This window comes from Ranitomeya variabilis, chromosome 5 (genome assembly GCF_051348905.1).
Source record: "Ranitomeya variabilis isolate aRanVar5 chromosome 5, aRanVar5.hap1, whole genome shotgun sequence".
Classification (NCBI taxonomy): Eukaryota; Metazoa; Chordata; class Amphibia; order Anura; family Dendrobatidae; genus Ranitomeya; species Ranitomeya variabilis.
The window spans coordinates 191185559-191208613 of record NC_135236.1 but is presented as its reverse complement, the minus strand read 5'-3'; the positions used below and the strand labels follow the sequence as shown (position 1 = coordinate 191208613).

At 45.1% G+C, this 23055-nt stretch overlaps 1 protein-coding gene across 3 annotated transcripts in view; it reads left to right on the top strand.

Annotated features, from left to right (window-relative positions):
• Positions 1 to 10145: 10145 nt before the first annotated feature.
• Positions 10146 to 23055, top strand: part of LOC143775481 (high affinity cAMP-specific and IBMX-insensitive 3',5'-cyclic phosphodiesterase 8A-like) — a 534058-nt gene continuing 521148 nt past the window's right edge. For 2 of the 3 annotated variants that reach the window (XM_077263662.1, XM_077263660.1), the window contains exon 1: positions 10146 to 10447. In XM_077263662.1, coding sequence (XP_077119777.1) covers positions 10385 to 10447 — 63 coding nt within the window. In that variant the 5' untranslated portion in view covers positions 10146 to 10384. The remainder of the gene's footprint in view (positions 10448 to 23055) is intronic. The other variant, XM_077263664.1, reaches the window with a different exon arrangement.

Here is a 23055-nt window from a genome sequence, read left to right as displayed (position 1 = left end):
TTGTAAGGAGTGGCTGGCACAGTGAGTAGGCCCAAATAAGTAAGTGGCCTAATGCAGTTCAAAATTGGTAACAGGAATAACCAGGCGGCATTGTTTGGTTCAGCGGAGGACAATTGTAAGGAGTGGCTGACACAGTGAGTAGGCCCAAGTAAGTAAGTGGGCTAAATGCAGTTCAAAATTGGTAACAGGAATAACCAGGCGGCATTGCTTGGTTCAGCGGAAGACAATTGTAAGGAGTGGCTGGCACAGTGAGTAGGCCCAAATAAGTAAGTGGCCTAATGCAGTTCAAAATTGGTAACAGGACTAACCAGGCGGCATTGCTTTGTTCAGCGGAGGACAACTATAATGAGAGGCTGACACAGTGAGTAGGCCAAAATAAGTAAGTAGGCTAAATGCAGTTCAAAATTGGTAACAGGAATAACCAGGCAGCATTGCTTAGTTCAGCGGAGGACAATTGTAAGGAGTGGCTGACACAGTGAGTAGGCCCAAATAAGTAAGTGGGCTAAATGCAGTTTAAAATTGGTAACAGGACTAACCAGGCGGCATTGCTTTGATAAGAGGAGGATAACTGTAATGAGAGGCTGACACAGTGAGTAGGCCAAAATAAGTAAGTAGGCTAAATGCAGTTCAAAATTGGTAACAGAAATAACCAGGCGGCATTGCTTGGTTCAGCGGAGGACAATTGTAAGGAGTGGCTGACACAGTGAGTAGGCCCAAATAAGTAAGTGGGCTAAATGCAGTTTAAAATTGTTAACAGGACTAACGAGGCGGCATTGCTTTGTTCAGAGGAGGACACTGTAATGAGAGGCTGACACATTGAGTAGGCCCAAATAAGAAAGTAGGCTTAATGCAGTTCAAAATTGGTAACAGGACTAAACAGGTGGCATTGCTTTGTTCAGCGGAGGACAACTGTAATGAGAGGCTGACACAGTGAGTAGGCCAAAATAAGTAAGTAGGCTAAATGCAGTTCAAAATTGGTAACAGGAATAACTAGGCGGCATTGCTTGGTTCAGCGAAGGACAATTGTAAGGAGTGGCTGACACAGTGAGTAGGCCCAAATAAGTGGGCTAAATGCAGTTCAAAATTGGTAACCGGAATAACCAGGCGGCATTGCTTGGTTCAGCAGAGGACAATTGTAAGGAGTGGCTGACACAGTGAGAAGGCCCAAATAAGGAAGTGGGCTAAATGCAGTTCAAAATTGGTAACAGGACTAACCAGGCGGCATTGCTTTGTTCAGCGGAGGAGAGCTGTAATGAGAGGCTGACACAGTGAGTAGGCCAAAATAAGTAAGTAGGCTAAATGCAGTTCAAAATTGGTAACAGGAATAACCAGGCGGCATTGCTTGGTTCAGCAGAGGACAATTGTAAGGAGTGGCTGACACAGTGAGTAGGCCCAAATAAGTAAGTGGGCTAAATGCAGTTCAAAATTGGTAACAGGACTAGCGAGGCAGCATTGCTTTGTTCAGCGGAGGAGAGCTGTAATGAGAGGCTGACACAGTGAGTAGGCCAAAATAAGTAAGTAGGCTAAATGCAGTTCAAAATTGGTAACAGGAATAACCAGGCGGCATTGCTTGGTTCAGCGGAGGACAATTGTAAGGAGTGGCTGACACAGTGAGTAGGCCCAAATAAGTAAGTGGGCTAAATGCAGTTCAAAATTAGTAACAGGAATAACCAGGCGGCATTGCTTGGTTCAGCGGAGGACAATTGTAAGGAGTGGCTGACACAGTGAGTTGGCCTATATAAGTAAATGGGCTAAATGCAGTTCAAAATTAGTAACAGGAATAACCAGGCGGCATTGCTTGGTTCAGCGAAGGACAATTATAAGGAGTGGCTGACACAGTGAGTAGGCCCAAATAAGTAAGTGGGCTAAATGCAGTTCAAAATTGGTAACAGGAATAACTAGGCGGCATTGCTTGGTTCAGCAGAGGACAATTGTAAGGAGTGGCTGACACAGTGAGTAGGCCCAAATAAGTAAGTGGGCTAAATGCAGTTCAAAATTGGTAACAGGAATAACCAGGCGGCATTGCTTGGTTCAGCGGAGGACAATTGTAAGGAGTGGCTGACACAGTGAGTAGGCCCAAATAAGTAAGTGGGCTAAATGCAGTTCAAAATTGGTAACACGAATAACCAAGCGGCATTGCTTGGTTCAGCGGAGGACAATTGTAAGGAGTGGCTGACACAGTGAGTAGGCCCTAATAATAAAGTAGGCTACATGTCTGCCAAAATTTTTTTCAGAAATAACAAGGTGGCATAGGTAGGTACAGTGGTGTGCGCCTGTGCTGAGTAGCAGACAGTGGTAGTAGGTGCAACGTATTAACTGGTCTAAATGGAGGCCGGGGCCCCTGAATATTTTAACAACCATCTATCATTTCAACAAATTTGTATTGGCAGTGCCATTGAAGGATTTAACAGCACAGACTACACAGTGGTGGAGCAGGCAGAGGTAAGTATTGCAAGTGGTAGAGCACTCTTCGAGCTGGGGGGGAACACTGTCTCGTGGGCTGCGGTACTGGCACAGGGCCCCTCATATTACAACGGTGTGTCTGACGTTGGTTGTGCACCACCACCGTCAGAGACACTTCATTGTACTATGAGGGACCCTGTGCCAGTGCCGTTGCCCAAGAGTGGGCACACCCACCTGTCCAAGCAAACGGCACTCGCACGGGTGCTTGCGCCAGGTGGTGACCACGGCCCTGTGGGGGGAGTCAGCCCATTTAGGGAGGTATATAAATGGCCTATGGTGGACATTCAGCAGCTGCAAATGGAGGAATTGGAGAAGTCAGTAAGAGGAGGCCAAAAGCAAGACATTTTTCAGGCAAGCTACGTGTCAGCAGGGGAAGGTGGGGCCAAATAATTTGAAATCCATGATTGGTTCATTTTAATGAAGGTTAGATCATCAACATTTCGGGTAGCCAGACGTGTCCTTTTTTCGGACAGTATTGAACCAGCAGCACTGAATACTCTTTCTGATAGCACACTAGCAGCAGTGCATGCGAGCTCCTGTAATGCATATTCTGCCAATTCAGGCCAGGTGTCTATTTTAGATGCCCAGTAATCAAAGGGGAATGACCTATGAGGGAGAACATCGATAAGGGCGGAAAGTAGTTTGTAACCATACTGGACAAATGCTGTCTCCTGTCACTTTGAATCGATGCAGCAGTACCTGTCGTGTCAGCGGTCGTTGCGAAATCAATCCACAACCTGGTCATAAAACCCCTCTGTCCAAAGCCACTTCGGATTTGTGCACCTCTAACACCTCTGCCATGTTGCCCACTACGGCTCGTGTGAGAACCATCACCGCCGTTGTGTGCTGGGAATGCCTGAACCAAACGGTCTACAAGAGTTGCTTGTTTGGTAGCCAATATTTGCTCAAGGTTCTCATGTGGCATGATATTTTGTAATTTTCCTTTATATCGTGGATCCAGGAGGCAGGCCAACCAGTAATCGACATCGGTCATCATTTTGATAATGCGGGGGTCCCTTTTTAGGATACGCAAGGCATACTCAGCCAGGTGGGCCAATGTTCCAGGTGTCAATTAACTGCTTGTGCTGGGTTGAGGAGCACTTTCTTGCAAATCAACATCACTTGTGTCCCGCAAAAACCCTGTACCTGACCTTGCAACGCAACCAGTTTCTATTGCCCCCTGAGAAGCATCCTCCTCCCATAAATATTCATCCCCATCATCCTCCTCCTCCTCTGCATCCGCCACCTCGTCCAGGAGAGTTCCCTGAGCTGACAATGGCTGACTCTCATCAAGGCTTCCCTCCTCTTCGGCTGCAGACGCCTGCTCCTTAATGTGCGTCAAACTTTGCATCAGCAGACGCATTAGTGGGATGCTCATGCTTATGATGGCGTCGTCTGCACTTGCCAGCCATGTGCATTCCTCAAAATACTGAAGGACTTGACAGAGGTCTTGTAGCTTCGACCACTGCACACCAGTCAACTCCATGTCTGCCATCCAAGTGCCTGCCCATGTATGTGTATCCTCCCACAACTAAATTACAGCATGCCTCTGTTCGCACAGCCTCTGAAGCATGTGCAGTGTGGAGTTCCACCTTGTTGCAACGTCGATTATTAGGCGGTGCTGGGGAAGATTCAGTGATCGCTGATGGTTCAGCATACGGCTGGAGTGTATTGGCGACCGGCGGATGTGCGAGCAAAGTCTTCGCACCTTCAGGAGCAGGGCTGGTAACCCCGGATAATTTTTCAGGAAGCACTGCACCACCAGGTTCAAGGTGTGAGCCAGGCAAGGTATGTGTTTCAGTTCTGAAAGGGCTATGGCAGCCATAAAATTCCTTCTGTTATCACTGACTACCTTGCCTGTTATGATTGAACTGGTGGTTAGGAGCACTAGAAATGACCAGATGAGCAAACTAGTAATACAGGACGAGCTCTGGGAAGTGGGAGCTCTGCTGACCGCAACCCCTAATCCTATCACAACAACTAGAAATAGCCATGGAGCATTCCTGACTCTGCCTAGACGCCTCTTCACAGCCTAAGAGCTAACTACCCCTAAAGATAGAAAATACAGCCTACCTTGCCTCAGAGAAATTCCCCAAAGAAATAGGCAGCCCCCCACATATATTGACTGTGAGTTAAGATGGAAGTCACAAACACAGGAATGAAATAGGTTTCAGCAAACGAGGCCAGACTTAACTAAATAGACTGAGGATAGAAAAGGTATCTTTGCGGTCAGCATAAAAAACTAACAAAAAAACACGCAGAGTGTGCAAAAGAGAGCACCGCACCGACTCACGGCGCGGTGGTGCCACTCTGCATCCCAGAGCTTCTAGCTAACAAGACAAAATCATAATAGCAAGCTGGACAAAAACACAATGGTAACAAATAAGCTAGCAGGGACTTAGCTTTTGCTGAAGTAGACAGGTCATCTGAAAGATCCAAGAAAACTGAACCAGTACTAGGACATTGACAGCTGGCATCAGGTAACGATCTGACTGGAGTTAAATAGAGCAGCCAGCCAAGGCCTAAACGAGATCAGCTGGGGAAGGAACCTCAGAACCAGCAGCTCCTCTCACAGCCACCAGAGGGAGTCCATGGACAGAACTCGCCGAAGTACCATTCATAACCACAGGAGGGAGTTCGAGAACAGAATTCACAACACTTGCCTGCCTCAAGATGTACACTGCCCAGCCATGACTGAGTTTCTTGCTGCAAGTACTCGGCCAGTACTGTCTGTTGTTGCCCAGACACTTCATATGTAACACAGCCTGCTGACGCTTACCACTAGCTGTTTGATAATGGGAGTGGTCGTGTGACTGCGCTCTGTGGACGAGCTTTCGCTTCTGGAGGAGGAGGAGGAGGAGGGGTAGCGAACACCTACAGCCAACTGTTTCCTAGACCGTGGGCTAGGCAGAACTGTCCCACTATGGCTGTTCCCTGTGGACCCTGCATCCACCACATTAACCCAGTGTGCCGTGATGGACACATAACATCCCTGGCCATGCCTACTGATCCATGCATCTGTTGTGAGGTGCACGTTTCCACTGACTGATTGCCTCAGTGCATGGACAATACGGTCTTTGACATGCTGGTGGAGGGCTGGGATGGCTTTTCTCGCAAAGAAATGCCGACTGGGTAGGTCATAGCGTGGTACTGCGTAGGCCATCAGGTCTTTGAAAGCGTCGCTTTCAACCAACCGGTAGGGCATCATCTCTAACGAGATTAGTCTAGCAATGTGGGCGTTCAAACCCTGTGTATGCGGATGAGAGGATGAGTACTTTCTTTTCCTAGCTAGAGTCTCTTGTAGGGTGAGCTGGACTGGAGAGCTGCATATGGTGGGACTAGCGGTGATGGTGGACATGGCGGATTGAGAGAGGGTTGGTGATGGTATTCTTGATGTTGGCCTACATACAGTGTTTCCTACCAATAACCTTGTGATTCCCTGACTGCTTTGGCCTTGTGATGATACCTCCACATTTGCTGCTGGTGGTGTCCTAACCGGTGGACTTACAGTGAGGGAAGCAATGTAGCGTTGCTGACTACCTTCATTCTGAGCAGGTGCACCAACGGTACGTGACGTTTGGTAGTTAGTCCAGGCTTGCAAGTGCATGCTGGTTAAATGTCTACGCATGCACGTTGTATTTAAATTATGAAGATTCTTCCCTCTGCTAAAGGTCTTTGAGCATTTCTTACAGATAACTTAGCACTGATCATTCAGATCTTGGTTAAAAAATTGCCACACTGCACTCTTCCTACTATCGAATACCTTTTCAGGCATTGCAGGCTGTGCTACTTTCACCGGATGGCCACGCTGTCCTAAAACTGTTTTTGGTTTTGACACACATTTTTGGCCTGATACGGGCCTGCCAGATGACAGCTTTTGCGATGTAGATGGCTGCTGCGGATCATCCTCCTCCCCTTCTGAGCTACTGACAGCGGCACCCTCTTCCCCCAATAGCTGCCAATCTGGGTCAACAACTGGGTCATCTATTACCTCCTCTTCAATGTCATGTGCACCTTCCTCTGTGTCACCGTGTAAGGTGCTATAGCGTTCGGGACGGGGCACCATAGTCTCATCAGGGTCAGATTCTGGCTCAGTACACTGCAAGGGCAATGTAGTGATCTGAGTCAATGGAACAGCATAATAATCTAGCTGTGGCTGTGCATCAGTGCACTCCATGTCCGATTCATCTTGTAATGGGCAGTTAACAATTTCCCTTTCTAACCCAGGCACGGTATGTATAAAGAGCTCCATGGAGTAACCTGTAGTGTCGCCTGACGCATCCTTCACTTTTGGTTTGGGTGAAGGACACAAGGAAACGTCTTGTTCCTGACCGGGAGCATCCACTGACGACTCGCTGCTTTTTTATTTGGAACTTTCTGAAGAGGAGGTGAAAGAGCTAGAGGCTGAGTCAGCAATGAAAGCCAAAACTTTTTCCTGCTGCTCCGGCTTTAAAAGCTGTTTTCCTACTTCCAGAAAAGGGAGCCTTCGAGGCCTTGTGTAGCCAGACGATGACGCTGGCTCAACACCTCCAGCCTTAGGTGCTATTTTGCTTTTCCCTCTACCACCAGATGCTCCACCACCACCACCACCATCAGTACCAGCTGGCAACGACTGCCCACGGTCTCTTCCACCAGACTTCCTCATTTTTGGGAAAATGTAACCAAAATAACAACCATTATATGGTACTGTAAAACAAGGTAGAAGGTGTATATAAACTTGTTGAGAATTTAAATCTCCCTTTTTATTTTGGGGAGACTGAACCCAAACTCAGGCCCAGTGTATTTTACAACGCAATGTGAGTGGCAGCAAGTGGCTGGCTGATATACGACAAACTAAGAGGACTGAAGTATATCCACTTTGTGCGAATTTGAATCTCACTTTTTTTGGGGGGAGACTGAACCCAAACTCAGGCCCAGTGTATTTTACAACGCAATGTGAGTGGCAGAAAGTGGCTGGCTGATATACGAGAAACTAAGAGGACTGAGGTATATCCACTTTGTGAGAATTTGAATCTCACTTTTTTTGGGGGGAGACTGAACCCAAACTCAGGCCCAGTGTATTTTACAACGCAATGTGAGTGGCAGAAAGTGGCTGGCTGATATACGAGAAACTAAGAGGACTGAGGTATATCCACTTTGTGCGAATTTGAATCTCACTTTTTTTTGGGGGGGAGACTGAACCCAAACTCAGGCCCAGTGTATTTTACAACGCAATATGAGTGGCAGCAAGTGGCTGGCTGATACACGAGAAACTAAGAGGACTGAGGTATATCCACTTTGAGAATTTGAATCTCACTTTTTTTTTGGGACACAGAACCCAAACTCAGGCCCAGTGTATAAAACAACGCAATGTGAGTGGCAGCAAGTGGCTGGCTGATACACCACAAACTAAGAGGAATGAGGTATATCCACTTTGTGAGAATTTCAATCTCCCTTTTTATTTTGGGGAGACTGAACCACAACTCAGGCCCAGTGTATAAAACAACGCAATGTGTGTGGCAGCAAGTGGCTGGCTGATACACCACAAACTAAGAGGACTGAGGTATATCCACTTTGTGAGAATTTCAATCTCCCTTTTTATTTTGGGGAGACTGAACCACAACTCAGGCCCAGTGTATAAAACAACGCAATGTGAGTGGCAGCAAGTGGCGGGCTGATACACCACAAACTAAGAGGACTGAGGTATATCCACTTTGTGAGAATTTCAATCTCACTTTTTTTTTTTTGGACATAGAACCCAAACTCAGGCACAGTGTATAAAACAACGCAATGTGAGTGGCAGCAAGTGGCTGGCTGATGCACAACAAACTAAGAGGACTGAGGTATATCCACTTTGTGAGAATTTCAATCTCACTTTTTTTTGTGGGGGGGAGACTGAACCCAAACTCAGCCCCAGTGTATAAAACAACGCAATGTGAGTGGCAGCAAGTGGCTGGCTGATACACAACAAACTATGAGGTATATCCACTTTGTGAGAATTTGAGTCTCACTTTTTTGGGGGGGAGACTGAACCCAAACTCAGGCACAGTGTATAAAACAACGCAATGTGAGTGGCAGCAAGTGGCTGGAAGATATATGAAAAAATACAAGGACTGTAGTACAATTTCAATCTCCCTACAATGATCTCAGGACAAATATGGCAGCAATAAAAAGGACTGCTGCACGCAAAGTTTGGACAAATAAACAAGATAACTGTGCAGAAAGGAGCAACAGGATTTTTGCTTTTAAAAAAGCAGTTGGTTTGCACAGCAGCGGTGCAAACAGCAATGCAGCTATCAGGGAGCCTTATAAGGCAGCCTAAGAAGCTACAGAGCTGATGCATAAAGATATAGCCTCCACTGTCCCTGCAAAAAAAGGCGGTGTTGGTCAGTGGAAATTGCTACAGCACAAGCGGTTTTGGGGTTAATCTTCCCTCCCTAACTATGTCCCTTCTTCTGACGAAGCTGCAGCAACCTCTCTCTATGCTAAGATTGGCAGAAGTAAGATGGCGGTCGGCGTGCACGCCCCTTTATAGCCCCTGTGACGCTGCAGAAAGCAAGCCAATCAGTGTGTCATGCCCTTCTCTAAGATGGTGGGGACCGAGACCTATGTCATCACGCTGCCCACACTCTGCGTCCTCCTTCATTGGCTGAGAAATGGCGCTGAACGCGTCATACGAAACGCGACTTTGGCGCGAAGATCGCCGACCTCATGGCCAATCCCACACTAGGATCAGGTCGGGTTTCATGAAACCCGACTTTGCCGAAAGTCGGCGATTTTTGAATTTGTCCGATCCATGTCGCTCAACCCTAGTTTCCTGTTTAGCCGGTGTCCAGAGACAGAAAAGGGCCCCTGTAAGAGAACATTATGGGCCCTTTGCAGACCAATAATTCATAGTAATGCACTCCTTTATGTACATGTTTGGAGGTGATAGTGAGTCTCCTTACCTCTTGGGCCCCTGTACAGCTGCACATGTTGACGCCCACCACCAATCATACAGACAGTGATGGTCATCTCTTTATTAGCTTCTTGGGCAATGGCTAAAAAAGTACGGGCACTGCATCTTCACCTTGTCGAGACCAACATGGTCACCTTGTATGTAATCAAAGTGTTGGAACGTTATATGGCTGATGCCTTGATAACGCTTCTAACCTCTAGACAGATGAGGGATGTTTCTCTTCCAGGGTGACTAGAAGAACGGGCAGTTGGACGGACACGGTCACCATGCCAGACGTTTTCTTTAACATGAGCTGTGAGCATTTTCTCCCTGAAGCTGGAAATATACATATTATCTAGGAGTTACAGGTGTAAATCATTTTATATAGAGCGTAGGGTTCAATGTCTAATGCCAGTATCGATAGTGGACTGGATGTATTTCACAGCCTGAAGACCAGGTTCACAGTCCAACAAGTGAGACACTCTGCCATAAAAGTGACTTGTAAACATTAGACAGCCCTCATCCATATACTGAGAGAGGGGAATGACTGCAGAGATAAGAGAGCAGCCTGTTCACACTGCAGGTAGGACTGAATAGGAGCTGCGGACTTTATTGCCACAGTGACGTGAGATCTGGTTGCTTGGTGACCTTGCCTCTGGTTTTATGATCTAGACAAGCTATGAGAGAAGAAGGAGTGGCTTCAAAATTGAATTAACACTGGTCTGTCAAGTTTTTTTTTCTCCCTCACAGTCTTGATTTTTTTTTCTTCTGCTTCTCTGTGTACAGGAGACATTGCTGATGTGGAATATTCTTGCTGCCTCCTGCCCACAGGACTTATCTGGGCACTGGTTCTTGGTGGCAGCAGGTTGCTAATATCTGTCATGTAGAATGTAGGGAGAGATGCCAGCACCAATGCTTCTCTAGAAATGAGCCTACACAACTGTGACTAAATGCCAGAGGAATAATCCCTGCAGTATTATTAGCTGCAAGCACAACAAGAACACTATGGAGTGGAAGAAGGTGAAAAGTTTAGGAGGCTGCAGATTGCTCAATGGTCCCAAGCATCAGGTAAGGCTCCTATCCTTCTCATCTGGATTTCATTTTTCATTGTTAGATGATACACTGACCTAGAATCTGTTTATGCCTTCTGGTTCTGGATAATCTAGTGGCAGAGAATGTATAATTTGGTGGAAAACTTGATGGACTAAGTGTTTTTTCAACCTATGTAACTAAAAATTGGCTTGGTTCACATTCGCCTGCGTCGCGAGTGAAACCATTTTTGCTAGAAGAAAAAGCGCAGCATGCATAATTTTTAAATTAAAAGGACGGCCTCCTGAATAGAAACAAAGCAAAATCAAAAATTGAAATTAATAGGACTTGTTTTTTGCAGAAGTTCATATAATGCGGTATGTTAGTGTGAGCCTAGCCAACTATCTGCTGCTGCATTGTGTCTTTGTGTTTATTATTCACTTGTTTATGCCATTATATTTCACAGTGATGTTTATTCCATACGTCCATGTCTTCAGAAAGTCTCACAGTCGGATATAACTATCTCAGACACCCTCAATATGGCCAATATCTTAGGAAACCAATTAAGCGATCATTTTCATAGTAGCCATAGGAACAAACTTTAAACATAAAGAGAACATGCAAAATGCAAGTAGCAGGTGTCAATGTCAGATGGAAATCTCTGGCCCCAGGCTGTGATAGTACTAACCTCAGAGCCCTGTGCCACCCGGTGACTATTCATTAGACCTCATATAACACTACTGCTGAAGATTAGTGAGCGAGGATGGTGTAATGCATAGTAATGGCCTGTACACTTACTACCAGGATTATGCTGGTGGGCTGTTGTCTTGCAGGCAGTACATGTTATGCTGCTTGAGAGGTTTGGAGACAACATGGTAATAATAACAAGGCGGCTTTATGGAATAAAAGGATTTATTTTGAATGCTCAGATCTCTGCAGTTAAGATCTTAACAGGATCTGCCAGCACAGTGTGGTAGGTGCTTGGAAACCTTTGGAAGTCAACAGTGATCTTAAAGCTGTAATTTGGGAGGTCACGTGAGTGCATTTAAAAGGGCAGAAAAAATGGGATAAGTATGGGTTACCCAGCACAAATGTGGAATGGCAGACCATGCTGGCTTTCAAAATGAAGTCCACCTAGAGACCAAAGCTGTGCTACGTAACACTGTAATTACCAACTCAAACATATATGACAATGTTGAACTTTATCGTGGAAGATGATGGCATGCTACTGAGATGGAGAGGTACAATGTGTCTTAGGCAGTGGCGGATTTAGAAATGTAGCAACAGGTTCTCAGCATCTTAAGAAGATTAGTAAGGTGATTATCTCTTGGAAAAGAAAGGGATCACATAAGTGTAATTGTGTAACTGTCCAAATATTAATACAATAGAGAATGACATAGTGATCTATAAAATACCAATTACCGTATGCACAATCATTTTGTACTAATGCTGGTCAGGGAAGGACCTCATTACATGTTTTCCAAAAAGGTCATTTCTGACTGCTGTGACCTCCAATAACTGTGGTCATTCCATATTGCCCAGTTCTGATTTATTCTTGAGGGATCTGTTATGTCAAAAGTTCAACCGCGATGTTAAATGTTAATTGTTAAATTGTGATATACTGTTCCAAGTATAAATGCTGCCAGATCTGATCACTGGTTTAAAGGGGTTGTCCCATGTTCACTTCTTAGAGGGGCAGCACTCCCCAGCCTCCCAGCTTCCTGCTTGTTGGAAAGCGAGTTCTCCTGAATGATTGACAGTTCAGACTCGCAGCATCTTTGATCCATTGGCGAAAACTCTGATACTACTATATGAAGTAAGTTCAGAGGAGCACATTAGCACTGAAGCTGTCCAGAAACGGAGTTAAGAATATGCTCTCGCGATAAAGGACAGCTTGGGAGCACTGCTTACAAGCATCATGAAAAAGAAGGTGGAAGCCCTGCACTACAGGGGTGGCCGGTCCCCGAGACAATAAACCATAATAAAAAATAACAGAAAATCAGGGATAGGAGGAGAAGAGAGGCAAATAGAAATAACAAGTCAATTGCAAATTTTCTTGATTTCTACCTGTCTATGGTTCTCTTCATATTTTGGATCACAGGCATTACACTGGATTACATTACATTGGATAAAACCTATCACAGTGATCAAAATAAAAAAATAGTAAATGAACCCCCCCCTTTATCACCCCCATAGGTAGGGACAATAATAAAATAAAGAAAATATATATATTTTTTTCCCCACTAGGGTTAGGGTTAGGTTTAGATTTAGGGTTAGGGTTAGGGCTAGGGTTAGGGTTAGGGTTAGAATTAGGGTTAGAACTAGGGTTAGGGTTAGAATTAGGGTTAGAACTAGGGTTAGGGTTAGAATTAGGCTATGTGCACACGGTGCGGATTTGGCTGTGGATCCGCAGCAGATTGGCCGCTGCGGATTCGTAGCAGTTTTCCATCAGGTTTACAGTACCATGTAAACCTTTGGAAAACCAAATCCGCTGTGCCCATGGTGCGGAAAATACCACGCGGAAATGCTGTGTTGTATTTTCCGCAGCATGTCAATTCTTTGTGCGGATTCCGCAGTGTTTTACACCTGTTCCTCAATAGGAATCCGCAGGTGAAATCCGCACAAAAAACACTGGAAATTCGCGGTTATTCCGCAGGTAAAACGCAGTGCCTTTTACTTGCGGATTTTTCAAAAATAGTGCGGAAAAATCTCACACGAATCCGCAACGTGGGTAGCCTTAGGGTTAGGGTTGGAATTAGAATTAGGGTTGGAATTAGGGCTAGAGTTGGAAATAGGGTTAAGATTAGGCTTGTGGTTAGGGTTATGATTAGGGTTAGGGGTGTGTTGTGGTTAGGGTTGGGATTAGGATTAGGGTTGGGATTAGGGTTAGGGGTGTGTTGGGGTTAGGGTTGTGGTTAGGGGTGTGCTGGGGTTAGGGTTGTGATTAGGGTTATGGCTAGAGTTGAGATTAGGGTTAGGGGTGTGTTGGGGTTAGTGCTGGAGTTAGAATTGAGGGGTTTCCACTTTTTAGGCACATCAGGGGTCTCCAAACGCAACATGGCACCACCATTGATTCCAGCCAATCTTGCATTCAAAAAGTCAAATGGTGCTCCCTCCCTTCCGAGCCCCGACGTGCACCCAAACAGTGGTTTACCCCCACATATGGGGTACCAGCATACTCAGGACAAACAGGGCAACAATTATTGGGGTCCAATTTTTCCTGTTACCCTTGCAAAAATAAAAAATTGCTTGCTAAAACATAATTTTTCATTCCTCAAAAATTATTTTTTATTTTCATGGCTCTGTGTTATAAACTTCTGTGAAGCACTTGGGGGTTCAAAGTGCTCACCACACATCTAGATAAGTTCCATGGGGGGTCTAGTTTCCAAAATGGGGTCACTTGTGTGGGGTTTCTACTGTTTAGGCACAACAGAAGCTCTGCAAATGCAACGTGACGGCCGCAGACCATTCCATCAAAGTCTGCATTTCAAAAGTCACTATTTCCCTTCCGAGCCCCGACGTGTGCCCAAACAGTGGTTTACCCCCACATATGGGGTATCAGTGTACTCAGGACAAACTGGGCAACAACTATTGGGGTCCAATTTCTCCTGTTACCCTTGTGAAAATAAAAAATTGCTTGCTAAAACATAATTTTTGAGGAAAGAAAAATTATTTTTTATTTTCACGGTTCTGCGTTGTAAACTTCTGTGAAGCACTTGGGGGTTCAAAGTGCTCACCACATATCTAGATAAGTTCCTTTGGGGGTCTAGTTTCCAAAATGGGGTCACTTGTGGGGGATTTCTACTGTTTAGGTACATCAGGTGCTCTGCAAACGCAACATGACGCCTGCAGACCATTCCATCAAAGTCTGCATTTCAAAAGTCACTATTTCCCTTCCGAGCCCCGACGTGTGCCCAAACAGTGGTTTACCCCCACATATGGGGTATCAGTGTACTCAGGACAAACTGGGCAACAACTATTGGGGTCCAGTTTCTCCTGTTACTCTTGTGAAAATAAAAAATTGCTTGCTAAAACATCATTTTTCAGGAAAGAAGAATGATTTTTTATTTTCACGGCTCTGCGTTGTAAACTTCTGTGAAGCACTTGGGGGTTCAAAGTGCTCACCACATATCTAGATAAGTTCCTTGGGGGGGTCTAGTTTCCAAAATGGGGTCACTTGTGGGGGGTTTCTACTGTTTAGGCACATCAGGGGCTCTGCAACCGTAACATGATGCCCGCAGACCATTCCATCAAAGTCTGCATTCCAAAACATCACTACTTCCCTTCCGAGCCCGGACGTATGCCTAAACAGTGGTTCCCCCCCACATATGGGGTATCAGCGTACTCAGGACAAACAAGACAACAACTTTTGGGGTCCAATTTCTCCTATTACCTTTGTAAAAATAAAAAATTGCTTGCTAAAACATCATTTTTGAGGAAAGAAAAATGATTTTTTCTTTTCACTGCTCTGCGTTGTAAACTTCTGTGAAGCACTTGGGGGTTCAAAATGCTCACCACATATCTAGATAAGTTGCTTGTTGGGTCTAGTTTCCAAAATGGGGTCACTTGTGTGGGGTTTCTACTGTTTAGGTACATCAGGGGCTCTGCAAACGCAACATGATGCCCGCAGACCATTCCATCAAAGTCTGCATTTCAAAAGTCACTACTTCCCTTCCAAGCCCCGACGTGTACCCAAACAGTGGTTTACCCCCACATATGGGGTATCAGTGTACTCAGGACAAACTGGAAAACAACTTTTGGGGTCCAATTTCTCCTGTTACTCTTGTAAAAATAAAAAATTGCGGGCTAAAAAATAATTTTTGAGGAAAGAAAAATGATTTTTTATTTTCACGGCTCTGCGTTATAAACTTCTGTGAAGCACTTGGGGGTTTAAAGTGGTCACCGCACATCTAGATTAGTTCCAAGGGAGGTCTAGTTTCCAAAATGGGGTCACATGTGGGAGAGCTCCAATGTTTAGGCACACAGGGGCTCTCCAAACACGACATGGTGTCCGCTAACGATTGGAGCTAATTTTTAATTCAAAAGTCAAATGGCACTCCTTCCCTTCCGAGCCTTGCCGTGTGCACAAACAGTAGTTTGTGACCACATATGAGGTATCGGTGTACTCAGGAGAAATTGCCCAACACATTTTAGGATTCATTTTATCCTGTTGCCCATGGGAAAATGAAAAAATTGAGGATAAAATAATTTTTTTGTGAAAAAAAAGTACTTTTTCATTTTTACGGATCAATTTGTGAAGCACCTGGGGGTTCAAAGTGCTCACTATGCATCTAGATAAGCTCCGTTGGGGGTCTAGTTTCCAAAATGGGGTCACTTGTGGGGGAGCTCCAATGTTTAGGCACACAGGGGCTCTCCAAACGCGACATGGTGTCCGCTAAAGATTGGAGCCAATTTTTCATTGAAAAAGTCAAATGGCGCTCCTTCCCTTCCGAGCACTGTCGTGCGCCTAAACAGTGTTCCCCCCCCACATATGGGGTATCGGCGTACTCAGGACAAATTGTACAATAACCTTTGTGGTCCAGTTTCTCTTTTTACCCTAGGGAAAATAAAAAAACTGTTGCTAAAAGATCATTTTTGTGACTAAAAAGTTAAATGTTCATTTTTTCCTTCCATGTTGCTTCTGCTGCTGTGAAGCACCTGAAGGGTTAATGAACTTCTTGAATGTGGTTTTGAGTACCTTGAGGGGTGCAGTTTTTAGAACGGTGTCACTTTTGGGTATTTGGCCATATAGACCCCTCAAACTGACTTCAAATGTGAAGTGGTCCCTAAAAAAATGGTTTTGTAAATTTTGTTGTAAAAATGAGAAATCACTGGTCAAATTTTAACCCTTATAACTTCCTATAAAAAAAAAATTTGTTTCCAAAATTGTGCTTTATGTAAAGTAGACATGTGGGAAATGTTATTTATTAACTATTTTGTGTCACATAACTCTCTCGTTTAACAGAATAAAAATTCAAAATTTGAAAATTACGAAATTTTCAAAATTTTCGCCAAATTTCCATTTTTTTCACAAATAAACGCAAAAATTATCAACCTAACTTTACCACTAACATGAAGCCCAATATGTCACGAAAAAACATTCTCAGAATCGCTAGGATACGTTGAAGCGTTCCTGAGTTATTACCTCATAAAAGGACACTGGTCAGAATTGCAAAAAACGGCCAGGTCATTAAGGTCAAAATAGACTGGGTCATGAAGGAGTTAATATCTTTTTTATTATTATTTTTGCAGCTACTGGGCACCGCCATTTTGCTTTGCAGGAGTGTAAGTGTAGCTGCACGACACTTACACTCTGCAAATACGGCAGCCCTGGGCATAGGACTCAGCGGTCGGCGTCCAACCCCATACCTATCATTGTGCTGCTCCCTGCTCTGATGTGGCCACGCCCCCTGGGCTGTCTCATCACAGCAGAGGCAAGAGGTCGGCACCATCTTTCTTCAGCCCACAGTGTGTGAGCTCCACTCACTGTGACTTGAGAGCTGCGCTGTTACAGGAGGGCAGCTCCAGCTGTCTCCCTTTCACAATGTCAGCAGCGGCCGTTCCCTGTCCTCTGCTATGCTGCCTGGTGTGTGGCTGTAATCTCTAGAATCGCTAGAGAGGTTGAAGTGCTGCGGTCTGATGTCCTCAGGAGCTGCAGAGAGGTAACAGGGGGGGATGGGGGAGGCTCTCTGTGCTGCTCCGACCCTGCCTCTCACTGTAGCTCCTCACAGGACATCAGACCGTGTATCTATCACTATACTGTGCTGAGCAGTGTATCTAATCCTATCCTGTATGATACTGTCTGCTGTGCCGTGTACCTAATCCTCTCCTGTGTGATACTATGCTGAGCTGTCTATCTAATCCTATACTGTGTGATACTGTCTGCTGAGACATGCATCTAATCCTATACTCCTATACTGTGTGATACTATGCTGAGCCCTGTATCTTATCCTATACTGTGTGATACTGTCTCTTGAGCCATGCATCTAATCCTATACTGTGTGATACTATGCTGAGCCGTGTATCTAATCCTATACTGTGTGATACTGTCTGCTGAGCCGTGTATCTAATCCTATCCTGTGTGATACTGTCTGCTGAGCCGTGTATCTAATCATTTCCTGTGTGATACTGTCTGCTGAGCCGTGTATCTAATCCTTTCCTGTGTGATACTGTGCTGAGCCGTGTATCTAATCCTTTTCTTTGTGATACTGTGCTGAGCCGTGTATCTAATCCTATCCTGTGTGATACTGTCTGGTGAACCGTGTATCTAATCGTCTCCTATGCACTCCTCTCCCCCCTGCATATCTTTCCCCATTGCACACACAACTCAATGCTTGCGATAACAGGAGCTGCAGGGGTCATGCTGTATTATGGCATTATGTGAGATCTATATGACGGTATTATGTGATCTGTATGGTGGTATTATGCTTGATCAGTATTGTGAGAATTATATGGTGGTATTGTGTGTGATCTATATGGCGGTATTATGTGAGAACACTGGCAGCATTATGTGTGATCTATATGGCGGTATTATGTGAGAACACTGGCAGTATTATGTGTGATCTATATAGTGGTATTATGTGAGAACTGTATGACAGTATTGTGTGATCTATTTGATAGTATTGTGTGTGATCTATATGGCGGTATTATGTCAGAAAGCAGACCCATTCTATGGTGGTCCTGGCTGAGCACCTGCACGCGGGTCTGGGGTAATAGAGGGGGCAGCATGACCTCCAGTTAGGTGCCGTCAGGGGAGGGCTGGTGAGGCAGCTGAAGACAGGGGTCTTATTTTTATCGTTACTATATGGCTACATTTCCTTCCCAGTGTCACCCCGTACTGTGCCTGTCGCCTCGCTTTCACACATCGCCAGGACAGGATCTGAGGAGGGGAATGGGGTCTTTGCATGGAAAGTCTGGATCAGAACAGGCCATCAATCCGCAGAAATGTTTCCTGGATTTCTGTGGAGCAGACAAGCAGTCGACCATGCGTATAAAAGACAGCGCTCTATGTACAATCCCTGACTGCTTCGCACACCGAACAGGGTGCCCCCCATAGACCAGCACACTGCTCTCCTGAAATACTCTCTGCTGCTGTCACCCTGCTCCCTCCACCATATATCTCCCAGAATCCTTGCTGCCTGCCATCCTCGGTGACTGTCTACTTGTCAGTATAAGGCTGCTTTCACACTAGCGTCGGTAAGGGCCTGTCGCAGTGCGTCGGCCCGACGTACCGATGCATGCTGTGAAAGAAATGCCCGACGTGGGCAGTGGAAGCAGTCTTACGACGCTTCCGCTGCCCCATTGCAAGGTCCGGGGAGGAGGGGGCGGAGTTTCGCGGTCGAAAATGGCAGCTTGACGCACAAAAAAAGTTACATGTAACTTTTTTTGTGGTGGCGGTCCGCCAAAACACGACGCAACCGTCGCACGACGGTTGCGACGTGTGGCAATACGTCGCAATGCGTCGGTAATGTTAGTCTATGGGGAAAAAACGCATCCTGCAGACAACTTTGCAGGATGCGTTTTTTCTGCTAAACGACGCATTGCGACGTCCGTCTAATGACGCTAGTGTGAAAGTAGCCTTAGGCTGCCGTCACACTATCAGTATTTGGTCAGTATTTTACCTCAGTATTTGTAAGCCAAAACCAGGAGTGGGTGATAAATGCAGAAGTGGTGCATATGTTTCTATTATATTTTTCCTCTAATTGTTCTACTCCTGGTTTTGGCTTACAAATACTGATGAAAAAAACTGACCAAATACTGATAGTGTGATGGCAGCCTTACTCTGCAGTCACCAACAAAATGGCTGCTCACTGGGTTCCTGAATATCATCCTCTCTTATCCCTTAGCAAACACCCAGAAGGGGAGGAGAGGAGACATCACCCACGTCAGCAGACTCCGCCCATAATTACTGCAGTGCTGTAATGTGAGCTATTTGTACACTAGGTTTTTCTGAAATTTCAGCAGCTGCTCCCCCTAGTGTTTAAAAGTGGAAATTCCAAAACTTTTCAAATTAATTTTCATATTTTACTAAATTATAAACAAATGATAATATTTTTTAAGAAAATGTAAACATTAATTCTTTACATTTTTACAATTGCTGTAAAAAAAATTTTCTGATGGCACCTTCCCTTTAACTTTGTTTTTTAATGGTGTTTAATGGGTAGGATAAATAGTGTGTTCATTTTATAGTTTGGGCCGTTATGGACACGGTGAACATGTGTTGTTTAGTTATACTTTCTTATTATAAAATAAAAAAACGTTTTTTGTGCCTTGCTATATTCTAACATCCATAGCATTTTTCATTTTTAGCAACAGATGTTTGAGGATTTGATTTTTGAGGGACAAACTCTAATTTTAAAAGGTATAATTTCTGTGCCTTTGACTCATCAATTTTTTGTTTGTTTTTTTATGACTAGCTTTATAGTTTGGACTTAAAAAAAAGGGTATTTATATTTTTTTTAATGATTTTTTTCAATACTTTATTGAATACTTATTTTTTTTATCACAGCCTGGATTGCAATTCAGGGTTAATTTTAAGGGCTCATGCAGATGAGCATATACATTGCAAGTGTGCTGTCCCATTTTTAATCAGAGAGCATATGACCTATGTTATTCAATAGGGATGTTCAGATTAATTATTTTTTTCTCGCTCCAACTGTCCTAGAGAAAAAAAATTGCAGCATGCGCTACTTTCTTCTGAGTCTCAGATGAGACCTGTCCATTCAAGCCTATGAGGAAAGGGACGTATTCCACCTGGAACATCTGAGTGGCATCCGATTTTTATGGATATATTTCTATTATAAACTTAAGAAACTGTATTTGATCACATTCACTTTTTAATGTAGTTGTCTGAAAACAAATCGCATATGGATGTTACCCGGACATAAATAAATTAACAAATGGATGGCACACAGATGAAAATTGGATGTAAATTAGAAAAAAATCGGCTGAGTTTTCTGGATGAAACTATTTTTCATACACTTGCCTGCATCCATCCTAGAGGTAGGATGGAAAGGGTCAGGAAATAATTTATGCAGTATATATCAAAGCAGTGTTTTACTAGGTGAGTTTATATAATGATTAGATGTGGAGTTAGAAAACTTCACACTGTATGTCTATACTATCTGGCTGTTCTATGTGCAGAATTTTCAATGTATTTCTATAGTCTTCAGCTTTAGCTTTTCTTTCTGCCTCCTGCTTGTAAAAGCTGACAGAGAAATTTATCAAAAGCAGGAGGCAGGGAAGACAGACTGAAGTTGTATCATATAGAATACATGAGATACTACTCCCCCTCCAACCTCCAACTGGCTGTCATTTACCGCCCCCCAGGGCCAGCCACCACCTTCTTTGACCACTTCACCACCTGGCTACTTCATTTCCTTTCCGCTGACATCCCCACTATCATCATGGGCGACTTCAACATCCCCATTGACACTTCCCTCTCAGCTGCCACTAAACTTCTATCTCTCACTTCCTCCTTCGGCCTCACTCAATGGTCTTCTACAGCCACCCACAAAGATGGTCACACACTGGACCTCATCTTCACCCGCCTCTGCTCCCTATCTAACCTCTCTAACTCACCTCTTCCTCTCTCTGACCACAACCTACTCACATTCTCTTCCCTCTCCACTCCATGTCTACAATCCCCACCCCATAAACTTTCACACCCTCGCAGAAATCTTAAACATCTTGACCTACATTCATTCTCTGAATCCCTCCTCCCTCTCACAGATATAAGTTCCTTACACAATGGGGATGACGCTGCCGCTCTATATAACACCACAATAGCTGTAGCTTTGGAATCTGCTGCCCCACTTACACATACCAAAGCTTGCAAAATCAATAGACAGCCCTGGCACACCAGCCTGACCAAAGAACTGAGGCGAACTTCCAGGGCTGCTGAGCGTAGATGGAAAAGATCCCACTCCAACGAGCACTTCATCGCATTCAAACAGTTCCTCACTACTTTCAAGACCACACTCACCACAGCTAAACAAACCTACTTCTCATCTCTCATATCCTCCCTGTCTCACAACCCTAAACAGTTATTCAACACCTTCAATTCTCTCCTCCGTCCCCCGGCACCTCCTCCCTCCCCACTTATCTCAGCTGAAGATTTTGCCTCATTTTTCAAGCAGAAGATTGATAACATCAGAGACAGTTTTGGTCAACAACCTGCAGAGCCCTTCCTCCCGATTTCCCAGCCCTCCACCTCCAAAACCAACTTCTCCACTATTACAGAAGATCAACTCTCCACTCTACTCTCAAGATCGCATCTCACCACCTGTGCACTTGACCCGTTCCCATCCCACTTCATCCCAAACCTCACCACAGTCTTCATCCCAACCCTAACCCATCTCTTCAACCTATCACTAACAACTGGTGTTTTCGCCTCAAGCTTTAAACATGCCTCCATCACACCTATCCTCAAAAAGCCCTCTCTTGACCCATCCTATGTATCTAGCTATCGCCCTATATCACTTCTCCCCTATGCCTCCAAACTACTGGAACAACACATCTACCTTGAACTGTCCTCCCATCTCTCTTCTTGCTCCCTCTTTGACCGCTTACAATCTGGCTTCCGGTCACACCATTCCACTGAAACTGCCCTAACTAAGGTCACCAATGACCTCTTAACTGCCAAGAGCAAGCGACACTACTCTGTCCTCCTCCTCCTCGACCTGTCGGCTGCCTTTGACACAGTGGACCATTCCCTATTATTACAGACCCTCTCATCCCTTGGCATCACAGACTTGGCCCTATCCTGAATCTCATCAAACCTAACAGACCGGACATTCAGCGTCTCCCACTCACACACCACCTCCTCACCTCGCCCCCTATCTGTCGAAGTCCCACAAGGTTCAGTCCTAGGGCCCCTGCTCTTCTGCATTTACACCTTTGGCCTGGGACAGCTCATAGAATCTCATGGCTTTCAGTATCACCTCTATGCTGATGACACACAGATCTACATCTCTGGACCAGATATCACCTCCCTACGGGCTTGTTTCCATTTGCGAGAAACACGTCCGTGTCTCGCATGTGGAAACCAAGCTCTGGTGCCGGCACTCCAGAGCGGAGCATGCGGCTCCATGTGTTGCTATGCAGCCGCATGCTCCGCTCCCCAAGTGCCGGCACCAGAGCTTGGTTTCCACATGCGAGACACGGACGTGTTTCTTGCAAATGGAAACAAGCCCTACTAACCAGAGTCCCTCAATGTCTGTCCACTATTTCATCCTTCTTCTCCGCTAGATTTCTGAAACTTAACATGGACAAAACAGAATTCATTATCTTTTCCCCATCTCACGCGACCCCCCCAACGAGCCTATCCATTACAGTAAATGGCTGCCCACTCTCCCCAGTCCCACAAGCTTGCTGCCTCGGGGTAATCCTTGACGCTGATCTCTCCTTCAAACCACATATCCAAGCCCTTTCCACTTCCTGCCGACTTCAACTCAAAAATATTTCACGAATCCGTTCATTCCTCAACCAAGAATCTGCAAAAACCCTAGTCCATGCCCTCATCATCTCTCGCCTTGACTACTGCAACCTCCTGCTCTGTGGCATCCCCTCTAACACTCTCACACCCCTCCAATCTATTATAAACTCTGCTGCCCGACTAATCCACCTGTCTCCCCGCTATTCCCCGG